The 13,260-nt window shown below is 35.9% G+C and overlaps 1 protein-coding gene across 1 annotated transcript in view; it reads left to right on the top strand.

Annotated features, from left to right (window-relative positions):
* Positions 1 to 4,844: 4,844 nt before the first annotated feature.
* The window catches only part of HSF5 (heat shock transcription factor family member 5), a 21,634-nt gene continuing 13,218 nt past the window's right edge, over positions 4,845 to 13,260 (top strand). Inside the window, exons 1-2 of the mRNA XM_014529979.1 lie at positions 4,845 to 5,319; positions 12,363 to 12,460. Coding sequence (XP_014385465.1) covers positions 4,845 to 5,319; positions 12,363 to 12,460 — 573 coding nt within the window. The remainder of the gene's footprint in view (positions 5,320 to 12,362; positions 12,461 to 13,260) is intronic.

Genomic DNA, 13,260 nt, shown 5'->3' with positions numbered 1-13,260 from the left:
TCGTGCCCTCGCCCACCGCAGGGCACATGGGCTCCGGGAGCAGCCGCCCCTCCGAGACCTGGCGGCACGTCCTCATCTTTGAGGGATCCCAAGGGCTTCCCCAGAAATAGGTCCCATCGCCATGGTTCTCACTCCCGACAGCACCCTCTTTCTACCAGCACCTCCTCTGGGAAGAATCCACAGGCATTTAGCCCCGTCCGGGTCCACCGGCCGCCACTGGCACCTCTGCTGCAGGCTCTCCTCTCCCTGCGCCCCCTGAGCCCCGACCTTCCGGAGCCATTGACCTCCGTGCGGCCTGTGAGCAGCGGGAATGGGTAGCGCCGGGCCTGGAAGAAACGCAGGGTCGCCTTGGCTCCAGTGGGAAGCAGAAGGGGGATACTGGACGGGGTGAGCGTGTGTGACGAAGATGGAGGTAGGAAGGAACAGGGTCACAGCCAATTAGACCACTTGTCCCAGCCAAGGGGAAGGGAACAAGGTCCCTAGAGTGGAAGTTTGTCGTTGAAGAGACAACGCCATCTTCCACCCACTGACACAACTAAGAGATGTTGGGAGACATGTTCTGACAATAATCATATGTTAGGCCCCAACTAGTGTGTAGAACGATAAGACATTGTTTATATATCTTAAGAGCAAAAATATATTTCATTATTCAACCTGGTATTATTCCTAGGTGGGAGGAGTTGGCTGAACAGTCTTTGGTTGTAGCTACCCAGAGCGGATGCTTATTTTAAGAGGCTATGGTAGGATGATTACATTCTCCTAGGAAGCTGTCCAAGTCTCAGCTTCTATCATGATTTCTTATATAAACATCTAAACAAACTGTGAGCTGTGCTGATTGCTGAACTTGCCAATAAATGTCGCATCCATCTCTGTATAAAAAAAAAAAAAAGAGGCTATGGTAGGACACATATAAGGCAAAAGTGATTTTCTGTACAGTTGTCAAGTTTTAATTACAAAGAATGTTAGAAAGCTCACATTATGACCTTTAAGTTGTTCACTATGGGATATAATCTTTCATTATTCGAAAAAAAATTGTGTTTATAGATCTGTATTTACTAAAAGTTCAGAAATCCTCTCTGATAAAAAATTATTTTATAAACTTGATTTCTGATGCTCTTCCTCTTGTTCCAGGAAGAGCGGCAATATTAGAGAGTAATAGAAACATTTTCAGCATGTTAACATAAAAATTTTTCTGGGTTACTTTTCAGTTTTGGAAAACTTAAAAAATATACAAATAAAAGAACACTGTGTTCAGCTTAATGTAAGCCAAGAGTTATGAATGAGGCGGCACTTTGTTCGTTTGGAATTTAGAAGATAAGGGATTAGGTTGTGTCTGTGGAGTTTAGAAGATAAGGAATTAGGTTAGAGTTCTAGCAACAAGTTGGAGAAATAGCAGTGGAATAGGAATGTTCCAAAGGAATTCTGAAGGAATATTAAGCTACTTCCATATGATGGCCATTGATTTTAATGGGGAATCCAATGGGGAAAGGCAGTGGAGACAGTACCATGGCAGACATTTGGCAGAATCTCTGCCATCTATACTTGTTTTTCAGGTTGTGTATCTGAGAGAGAGAGGAAAAAAAATATGTTCTTGAGAGCAATAGGATAACCACTTTATTTTTTTAATTGATTTCAGAGAGGAAGGGAGAGGGGGAGAGAGATAGAAACATCAATGATGAGAGAGAATCATTGATTGGCTGCCTCCTGCACGCCCGCCACCTGGGCATGTGCCCTGGACTACAATCGAACCAAGGACCCTTCAGTCCACAGACCAACGTTCTATCCACTGAGCCCAATTGGCTAGGCAGGATAACCACTTTAAACAAGCATACATACATACATATGTACATAAACCTAAGAACCAATTCTTGCTTACTTTTTTCTCTTCTCTGATTTTCTTTTCCCCTCCCGTATCCTAAACCCAATTGTATTCTAAGGACAGAATCCATTTTAATTGAAGAAACACAGGGGCTATCTAGGATCTGATTTTCTTCACTTCTATTTCAGTTGGCTAGCATTTTAAAGATTATTTGTTGAAAAACTTGTAATTCATACTTTTTCAGGATAGATAATACATCAATCCATATATACCTAGATTATTGTAGTTTTCATGAATTTCCTGTTTTTTTTTTGTTTTGTTTTTTTATCATTTTACCTGTTCATATGTGCAGGTGGTATGTCACATGTGGATTGCCTACACCATAGGCTTGGTTCACTAGGGAATTGTGTTACTAGTTTGGGTGGAATGTAATTCTAAGTTCAAGAATACTGGCCCAATTTTGTTTTGCTTTAATTCCATGTTATAAGTCCTTGGCTCTTCTATTTTTCCTAGCCTAACCTGTATTCTGCCTGAATTGTCTTGGTTAAAAGCCTGATTACACTGCTACTTCTTAGTTTCCATTTTGTTTTTTGTGTTCTGCAATTTAGGGTTTGAAAGTTTTTCTTTCACAGTACAATTCCCTGTTTTAGGATCTAGTTCTCTTATCTAGATCCTTGAGCCAGCTTCCTTTATACTTTTTGAGAATGTACTTGATAAGAAATGTGAGGATCACATGTTTTTCCTTTTTTCATTTGTCCACTTTTATTATTTTGTTTTTAGTGGCAATTTTTAAAATATTTGTTAAAACTTTCTAAACTAAGTCACATAAAGTTGAGTGGTAGATAATCTGTCTTTGCCTGGGGCTACCAAGCTCTCAAGAGGCAGGTTTTGGACAAGAGACAAATTTTTCCTGGGGATTGATTAGTTTAGATTCATTTATACAGAAGGAATAGAATTTCTAAGAACAGAAATTCATCCTGCCTTACATTTCTATAATTCTGGATTTAAACTTTGCCAAATATATCAAATTAAGGTATTCTGAAGACATATAGGTATGATCTGTAAAGTTGGAATACAACCCTCTGAGATAACCCTTAACAGAAGAATAAATAAGAGCTGAACATGTTTTAGATTTTTATTTCAAAAAACAAATTTGAAGGAATGTCCTTCGAATCCTAACAACGTCCTTATGTTAGCATCTAAAATAAGTAGATATTTGGCCATCACTCAGACTTTACCTTGCTAGGAGTAGAATTTATATTTTAATTCATACCTAAACCAGAAATTGAGAAGTCAAGATAGAGAATTCTTTAATTAGCTGCTTATATTATTGATAGTCTAAAAATTCATCAACAGCTTAACCTTGAAGAGGGTACAAAAAGGATTAGTGAGCTATTGCACATTGTGCAATATGTTGTTTTAGCACTGTTAGCGGTGGAAAAACAGCACCAGGTGCTAGGCCCAGGAGTAGTTAGGAGCACTCTCTACTGCTTTATTCTTTAGAGGAAATAAACACCGTAGAAATAAAATGAATAGTGTGTAACATGTAGAATAAGTTTACAGGTTAAATATTTGAAAAAGTAAGTATTTGAGTGCCATTTTTCACTAGGTAGTTTAACAGATGAGTATGATATAAATTAGACTTCCCCTCTGTTTTATGGAGTTTTTTTTTTTTTTTGGTTAACCCTCACTGGAGGATATTTTTTCCATTGCTTTTCAGAGAAAGTGGAAGGGAGGAAAGGAAGGAGGGGGGAAGAAAGAGAGAAAAACATCTATGTGAAAGCGATGCATCAACTGGTTGCCTCTCATATGCACCCCAATCGGGGGTGGGGAGCAACCCTGAAACCCAGGTACATGCCCTTGACAGAGAATCAAACCAGAGACTCTTCGGTGCAAGGAGGGATGCTCTAACTACTGAGAAACACTGGCCAGGGCTGGATTTTTTAAAAATAAAATCAGTTGAATGGCATTTGTGAACCACATAATACATAAAGCCCTCCATAGGAATAAATTAGGCTAGCTTTGTTTATGTTCAAGAACCTCAGTCTATAAAATAAGTTCAGTTGTGACATATATTTTTTTTCTCATTACATAGTATTGCCCTTTTTCTTACTCATATCCGCTTTTTAATTCCTTTCTACTTTGCAAGATAAGAGAAAGCAAATAATCAGAATTTCTGGGTCTGCGTATGTGGATTTTTAACAAACAAACTCTAGGTGACTCAAATGTAAATCAGTTTTTGAGAGCCACTGATATTTAGGAAGGGACACTACTAGAGATACTTTGAAGAAAAAAAGACCATGGAAATTATTGATTGATTTAAGGAATGAAAAAGAGAACTAAAAGTTTTCAAGCCTGACTTTTCTGCAAAGATGATCATTTTTAAAAGTATGTGTTTTGAAATTGATTTTAGAGAGAGAGAAACATCGATGTGAGAAACATCAATTGGCTGCCTCCTGCGCACATCCTGACTGAGATTGAGCCCAAATCCTGGGTACGAGCCGGGACCAGGAATTGAACCAGTGACCTTTTGGTGCACAGGGTTATGCTCAACCAACTGAGCCACACCGGCCAGGGTGAAGATTATAATAAAAAAAAAATTGAAAGGAGGCAAAGAAGATTAAATTTATTTTGGTTTGTATTATACTTCTTATTTGTTCCACACTTATTTCTTTTATGTATATGGTTGAGCACTTATTTTAGTGCCTATTATTAAGGTTCCTAAATGATTTTAAAGACAGAATGGGATTTCTAAAACTTCTAGGAAGTAACTTACAGATTGGAAAAATCTGGGTCAATCAATTGAGGTAAAAGGTAAGATGACTGTATAATTTATAAAAGGCTTTTAACATTGAATATTGATTTACACTTGATTTAATTTTAAAAGTTTGGTCACTTTGTCTCTTATGACATGTTGAAAACCAAACAAAAGTTTATTTGATTATTTTTTCAGCATTTTATGTGTAACCTCATATTCTGGATTCTGAGCTTGTTTTTACAATACTTAATTTCTGTTGTGTTAAAGATGACTGAAAACTCGAGTAGTATGTATTTTTTGACTTTTGGTTTACTATGTCCAGGGTGTAATTTAAAATTAGTAAATGTGCTTTTCCTCTTTTATGCAGGACCAGTGGCTGTAGGACAGTTCCATCGGTCATTCCGGCGTGATAGTCTGTCTCCTTATTCCTACGTATCAACTTCATCCCACAACCACAGTACCTTTCCTCTGAAAGGTTTAGATCGGACCCCGATTCCACCTAGAACATGGCAGAACTCCCTTGGAATGCACCCAGGACAAGTAGAAACGTCTCCCACTTTTTCAGATAAAGGGGTTCCATTTCCTGTCCTGCAGAGGTTTCCAACTGAAGTTACCTATACTCTGCAGCCCAGCGCCACATCCGTACATGTTCAGCAAGGTCCTCAAACAATGGTCAACTCCTCCCAAAAATATAGTAACTACACACCCTCAGCACAGTACTCCCAAGCCTACTATCCAACAGGTATGAGAAATTCAAATTCAATGGCTTCTCTTAAGGCACTACTTTGTAAGGAGCATTTATATGTTTAAATGCATTTCTGCATGCTTAAACAAAAGTACTAGGAATATGCTCCTAAGAAATGTCAAAGATTTCTCATCAAGACATATTTTTAAACAATATATAAAATTTCATGTGTTCTTAAGGATTGTAAAAATTCCATTCTTGCATAAAGGTGTATATTTTTAGTGAAATGTTTGTATCCTCAAACTGTTGTAGTAATGAAATTAAGATTAAGTACACTGAACCTTACTATAACTCTGTCCTTGGTGCAGAATTATTTTCTCTTTTTAAAAATATATACATACTATATGTTTTACATATTTTTAATTTTACAGGTGAGATTACCTCATAATGAAGTCATTTTAGTATCTTAGTAATGAAGTTTATTTAATAAAAGAGCATACTTTCCATCTCTTAAAACTAAATTATATTCTCTTAGTAAAAATGCGATGGTGTGGTTTGACAGTACAGTCCCAGCCAACTAAGAACTGGGGAATAGCAGAGAGGAGGACCTGACAATGACAACTGACTTAGAACTCAACCAAAGGCATTGAAGACATACTGGTAGATCTCAAGCCGCTAATTGGGAATCCTTATGATAATGACCATCAGTTTAGCTTGGCGGGGGGGCAGGGGTGTGTGTGTGTATTTTTTGGAGGGGGAAAGACATTTTTGCAGAGTAATAGCCTTACCATTTTACTCAAATGTATAGTCTATTTTGCAGAAGCAGCATAGCTGTAGTGTGTGTTTCATCATGTATTGTGCTTTACATAGTGATGAAATGGGGCAATAGAAACAAGACAAGGGTCAAGACTTTCAGAAAAGACCAGAGAGAAGAAGGGGGCATTTTTTTGCCCTATGAGTTAAGATTCTAGGCAAATTAATTTACTCAAGATATATAGATCTGGAAGCAATCTCTAGAAGTATTTGTTAGACTATTTTTCTCAGGCAGAATGACATCAAAAGCTAAAATAAATGGAAGGAATGTAAATTAGATAAGGGAATTACTAGACGAGGCCTAGTATTTTTCCAGATTGTCAGCTACTTCTTTGAAGAACAAAAATATCTGTGTGATCTTTAAAAACAGAAGATGACAAATTTTATGTTGTAAGTTATATATCTTATATATAGCAACAAATAGGGCCAGATTTTTATTAGTGAGTTTAATCCAATATTTTAATAAACACATTAGGCATGACTGTCTACATTACAATTTTGGTTACATTCCCTGTATTCCCATAGAATATATACATAGAGATAGTCTGTGTCTTCCATACACTTGCTTTACTTTCTGTAGCCCATAAACTAGACAGTAACCCTACCTCCTCTCCTTTTACCAAGAAATGTTTCTCTTTCCTTTCCTAACTCCCTTCAAACCCTCCTCATTAAACTTACTAGAGACTGAAAAGCTTCTGGAGAGTGGAAATTTGGAAAGACTGCAGCAGGGAGATGTAGAAATGTGTTTGGCCTTCCAATTTGGAATTTTGGAGGCATTTTCTATGGACATATTAGATATTAGCTTCTATATTGCTATTACTATATTCCTACACTTAAGGTACAGATGGTTACAATCTGGCTGAAAAGTCAAACTACCCTGTATAATGTTTCTATGGGAAAATGTATTCCAAATTCCAATTTGGAAACTCCTAGTTCTAAATTTTTTGAGAACCAGTTATATATTACTTATCAGAAAACACTATAAATAGTTAATATTATTCATTCATTATAGAAATATTATTTTTAAAATTATGATTTAGGACATGTTATTTTAAAATATTTTTAAAAATATTTTTTTTTATTGATTTCAGAGGAAGGGAGGGGGAGAGAGAAACATCAGTGATAAGAGAGAATTATTGATCATCTGTCTCCTGCAGGCTAAAAATATTTTATGTTAGCTTGGATATAAATTTATAAATTGAAAATTATCTCCAAGAGTTCAAGGCAAGGACTAGGAAAGAAACATTAAAATAACAAGGCCCAGCCAGCATGGCTCAGTGGTTGAGCATCGACCTATAAACCAGAAGGTCATGGTTCAATTCTTGGTCAGGGCACATGCCCGGGTTGTGGGCTAGATCCTTGGTATGTGGCATGCAGAAGGCAGCCTATGAATGATTCTCTCTCATCACTTATGTTTCTGTCTTTCTCTCCCTTTCCCTTCCTCTCTGAAATCAATAAAAATATATTTAAAAATAAATAAATAAAGTAAAATAACTAAGTGCTGATATTTTGATGTGTATGGTGCTTATGAAATAGAATCTTGTTATCTGAATTTTTGTTTTGTCTTCTTTAAGAGCAATAATTGAAATGACTATAAAGTTTCTGAGGTTATGAGAATAAGAGACCTCATGATGACTTCTAATATATGAGTAGTTCTATGCTATAATGTAGGCAAAACTGCTTTGAACATTCTGAAGTACGTTATAAATAAAAAGTTGTACTGTTAAATATAAAAGACCTTCTATGGAAAAGAAAATGCCATAAAAATACTGTGAAAATACTTAATTCTTTCAAACTTTAGGGTAAGGAAGCAAAAAGTAGTAAGCAATTTAACCAATAACTTAGTAAATACGTATTTATGAAGAGCATTCCAAATAACTTTCCCAAAGTTACATAGAATATTATTCTCAGAGGCAGGATAATAATCACTCCAAAATCCAGCTCTGTAAGTCCTAATAAAGTGACTAATTTTGAAATAATGGTCATACTTTTGAATCCTTTTGAAGTGAGCTATATGACTTGGGGAGGTTTTGATTAAATTTTAGTAAAAAAAACAACATCCAACTTCATTTAAAAATTACTTATATTGAAAATAAACTTGGGTCTGGTCTTTCTATAGCATAACCAGTAAATTTTGAATTTTGTTATATTTCATAAATTAATTTCTTTAGTAAAGCCAAATATTGAGACTAAAAAATTGCCATCAGACTCACTCATAAAATGACTCATCTGAATCATTCCTTACATTTTTCATTCCTCTCTTGAAGCGTCTGTTTTCTCTGCCTAGCTCATTTACATTTTTTTCATTCTTGTCATTCCTTCAAAGACAAAATGTAGATTCATTATCAATTGACTCTTTTTACTTTTGTCTTATTCTTGAATTCAGTTTTTTCCCTATGATGTTATTTTCATAGTGGGAGTGAAAATTTTTACCTTTATTATTTTTTGAAAAAATTTACCTTTAGGTAATTTTTAGTAATCTGGCTTATTTTTAATTATTAGAATTGTTTTAAAAATGTAATCACCTCATATTTATATCTGAGATAGACTCTTGTTCATTATTTTAGCTTTTCATCCTACATGCAACTTAATGCCTTAATACTGCCTTCAGGATGACACTGGAAGTCTTTTTATAGAGAAGAATGTGTTTTAGGACATAGTGATAAACTCATAACACACACTAGATTAATTTTTCATGTATTAAGGACACAGTTACATTTCTATAGCTAGGTTTTCATATTCAATACGCTTACTGATATGCACCTGGCTTTGTTCTGTTTTGTTAACTATACAAAGTAGGACTGCATGGGTAAGGAAATAGCCATTGAGGAATCTTTTTGGATTATCTATTCAAGTCCTTTTTTTCATGAGGTAACTTTCTACTTTTCATTTGTTACTGGACACCTTAAAGGACATTCACTATAATGCTGTTTTCTTAGATACCAAATCAGTTATCAGCTACAAATATTTTCTCTGTTGTATATTCTATTTTATTTCTCCAAGAAATTTATTTTAAAGTACACGTTTAACAACTATTTAAAATGTATAACCAATGGAGTCAGATATAGCAATATCAGAAAAATAAAGCCAATAATTTTTCATCGCTTTATTTTTTTTCTTTATTGAATTTATTGGGATGACATTGGTTCACAAAACCATACAGGTTTTAAGTGTACAACTCAACAAAACGTCTGTGCTCTGCTAAAGCAGTCTCTATCTATCCCCATTTTCTTCCCCTTTGCCCACCTCCACTAGCCTCCATATCCCTTTTCCCCTCTGGCTAATACCACACTGTTGTTTGTGTATATATAATGTGTTTTGTTTTTTTTTCTTAATCCCTTCACATCATTGATATATTTTTAATGAAACACTAATGTTGCCCTGATGGGTGTAAACCTGCACCTCTAACTCTTTTCCTGCCGCTAGGGGGCTAGGTTTTCCCTAGCTGTTAAAACACTAGAAAAAAGTCTTGATTTTTTTCAGAGTTTTGGCAAACCATGCAGACCCCTCCTCGGTGTTTAACTTATTTCTCAGGATATTTATGCTTTTAAATATTCTGGGAAACCAAATTCAGATCCATAACATTTTAATTGTAAATTTTAAAAACCTTCAAGGATAAAGCAGGTCACAACAGCCTGAATTTTATGTGACCTTCTTAGCAATATCTATATCTAAACTAGAGTTCTATCCATTATTTCAAGTTTTTCTTTACATGTGCAAAATTTGATGTCTTAAATTGCACATCGATATAAGAAAATATTTATTTCTAGTATACCTTTATGAACTTATAACATTTTAAATATCAGTAGTCAATAATGGAGAAATAGGAAAACATTTCAATGCATTTTTACAATCCTTGGGCTAATTTACTTTCAAAGATTACAGAATGAGATTTTTTAGTAATTTTAAAATATATATTTTTATTGATTTCAGAGAGGATGGGAGAGGAAGAGAGAGATAGAAACATCAATGATGAGAGAGAATCATTGATCGGCTGCCTCCTGCATGCCCCCTACTGGGGCTCAAGCCTGCAACCCAGGCATGTGCTCTGACCGGGAATCGAACTGTGAGCATCTGCTCACAGATCGATGCCCAACCACTGAGCAACACTGGCCAGGCTATTTAGTAATAGTATTAGAGCACTGGAAATATGAAAAATTTGTATAAAAAGAGAGAGAGTTGCACCTTGTAATAAAGACACTTTAAAAATGTTCAAGTAGAATTCTAGTACATTTCAGGAAGAAGGAAGATTAGGGAAGTATTGTGGGTTATTAAAGAAAACATATTTTGGATTTTGATCAGCGCATCTATCATTACCCACTTTGTGACTTTTGGCAAATTATTTCATGTCTCTGAGCTTTAGTTTCCTTATTTTTGTAAATTAGTGGTAATATCTCATTCAATCGTTGTTTGAATTAAATGAGCTAATATATATAAAGCACTAGTACAGTGCCTGCAACATGGTAGGTGCTCAATAAATATCATCCTCTGTTTAATCCAAAGGTATGATATAATAACTGATTTTCATTCGTTCTGGAGAGTCTCTCTCTGGAAAAGAGAAGACTCAACCTATTTTTAAGACTGCATCTGTGAGTATAACTGTCCCAGTATAAAGAGTTCAATCTTTTCATGGTAACCTGCTATGAAGAGAAACTTTGGAAAATGTTTTTTTTTTCAGTAAAATAATAGCAGTGTTAGCTATTTATTGATTGATTGCTTACTGTATGCCAGTATTATTCTAAGTTCTTTAAGCATATTAACTCATTCATTCCTCACAACAAACATGTTAGGTGGGTACTATTATCATCCCTATTCTAATGGGATGCAGAAACTGAAGCCAAAGAGATTAACCTGCTCAAGTTTATGCAGCTATTAAATTTTTGGATCTCGCCCTGGACGGTGTGGCTCAATTGGTTGACCATCGTCCCATCTACCAACAGGTCATCAGTTTGATTCCTAGTCAAGGCACATACCTGGGTTGTGGGCTCAGTCCCCACTAGGGGGTGTATAGAAGGCAACTAATCAATGTTTCTCTCTCACATTGATGTTTCTCTCTCTTCCTCTCCCTTCCTCTCTCTGAAATCAATAAAAGCACATTTTAAAAAAAATACTATTTTTAAAAAAGATAACTTTAGCCTTAGTTGGTTTGTCTCAGTGGACATCAGCCTGCAGACTGAGGGGTCCTGGGTTCCATTCCTATCAAGGGCACATGATCGGGTTGTGGGCTTGATCCCCAATAGGGGATGTGCAGGAGGTAGCCGATCAGTGATTGTCATCATTGATGTTTCTATCTTTCTCTCCCTCTCCCTTTCTGAAATAAATAAAAATATACAGTGGGGCCTTGACTTACGAGTTTAATTCGTTCCGAGACCGAGCTCGTCAAATTACTCTGTCAACTCAATGCAAAAAATCGGCTGAGAGACAGCTGGTATCTCAAAAAACTCGTTAGTTGGGACACTCGTAAGTCAAGGCCCCACTGTATATTTTAAAAATAAATAAATAAAAATAAGGGGATTGATTATTTAAAAAAACCCATATTTTAAATTTTGGATCTGGGGTCCAAAGCTAGGCAGTCTGATGGGATCTGAATTCCTAACCACTTGTCATGGTTAAAACATTTTTTTGCATAGATTTCACTGGATGCATTGTATAATGGTAGAACTGTTTGGAGAGTATTTCATACTTATTTTATCCTTAAAAACACCTCCTCCTCCAAGTGTGTGCTACTATTAAAATGATTGAAATAATTATTTTGGAATTCCAAATATGTTCTGATATTTTCAACAAAAAGAAATTACATTTAATAACAGTTAATGTTTGGTTAGAAAGATACAAAAATGTTTAGGTGCTAAGAAATCATTTATAAAATTAGACATGACACTATTAAGTGACTTTTAAAATTAATTTTGTATCATGTTTTCAACAAACAATAGCACCTAACTGACTAAATATATTTTATTGCACCCACAAAGGAAAGTACTCTTTTCCAAGATAAAAGAGGGGAGTACCTTGAATGCTATAGAGCAGTGGTTCTCAACCTTCTGGCCCTTTAAATACAGTTCCTCTTGTTGTTACCCAACCATAAAATTATTTTCGTTGCTACTTCATAACTGTAATGTTGCTACTGTTACGAATCATAATGTAAATATCTGATATGCAGAATGGTCTTAGGCGACCCCTGTGAAAGGGTCGTTCAACCGCCAAAGGGGTTGCAACCCACAGGTTGAGAACCGCTGCTATAGAGGTTTATTTTGGTTGATGGATTTTGTATTTTGAATTCGTTCCAGCTGTATTACAGTGCTGCTCTCCTTCTACCCACATGGATGCTCTCAGCAGTTGTGTCACTCCCACTGCCTCTACCTATGCACACTGCAACTACTTCCAGGTAAGATCTTGGAACAATGGACATACTCTGTGTATCAGATGCAATAGTATTAACCTTGCAGAATTTCAAAGTGTAATTTTATCTTAATGAGTAACCACAGGTAAGCTGTGGATTATGGCCTCAGTTTTCGCAATTCTAAAAATAGAGAGTTGACATAAATGATGTCTGAGGATTCTTCTAGGCCTGCACTGTCCAATATAGTAGGCACTAGTCACATGTGGTTATTAAAATTAAATAAAACTTATTCCTCAGTCATACTAATCACATTTCAAGTGCTCTGTAGTCTCATAGGCTACTTGGAACATTTATTCTTGGTGCTCCCATGGCAAAATGAATACCAGGTAACTCTTAAAATATATGTCACCAAATGACAGATTGTTTCGAGGTGGTGTAGATACTTTTTTTTTAAATTTCTTTATTGGTTAAGGTATTACAAATGTGTCCTCATTTCCCATTAACCCCCAACCTCCCCGCCCTTCCCCCCCACTCATGCTCTCATCCCCCTGTTGTCCATGTCCATCGGTTTGGCTTATTTGCATGCATACAAGTCCTTTGGTTGATCTCTTCCCCTTACCCCCTCCCTCCCCTACTTTCCCTCTGGGGATTGATAGTCTGATCGCTGTTTCTCTGTCTTTGGATCTGCCCTGTTCATCAGTCTATGTTGTTCTCTATATTCCACAAATGAGTGAGATCATGTGGTATTTATCTTTCTCTGACTGGCTTATTTCACTTAGCATAATGCTCTCCAGTTCCATCCATGCTGTTGCAAATGGCAAGAGTTCCTTCTTTTTTACCGCAGC

Source organism: Myotis brandtii, unplaced genomic scaffold (genome assembly GCF_000412655.1).
Source record: "Myotis brandtii unplaced genomic scaffold, ASM41265v1 scaffold1170, whole genome shotgun sequence".
In the NCBI taxonomy this organism is placed as follows: Eukaryota; Metazoa; Chordata; class Mammalia; order Chiroptera; family Vespertilionidae; genus Myotis; species Myotis brandtii.
The sequence above is the reverse complement of the archived record's forward strand: the minus strand, read 5'-3'. Positions and strand labels throughout refer to the sequence as shown.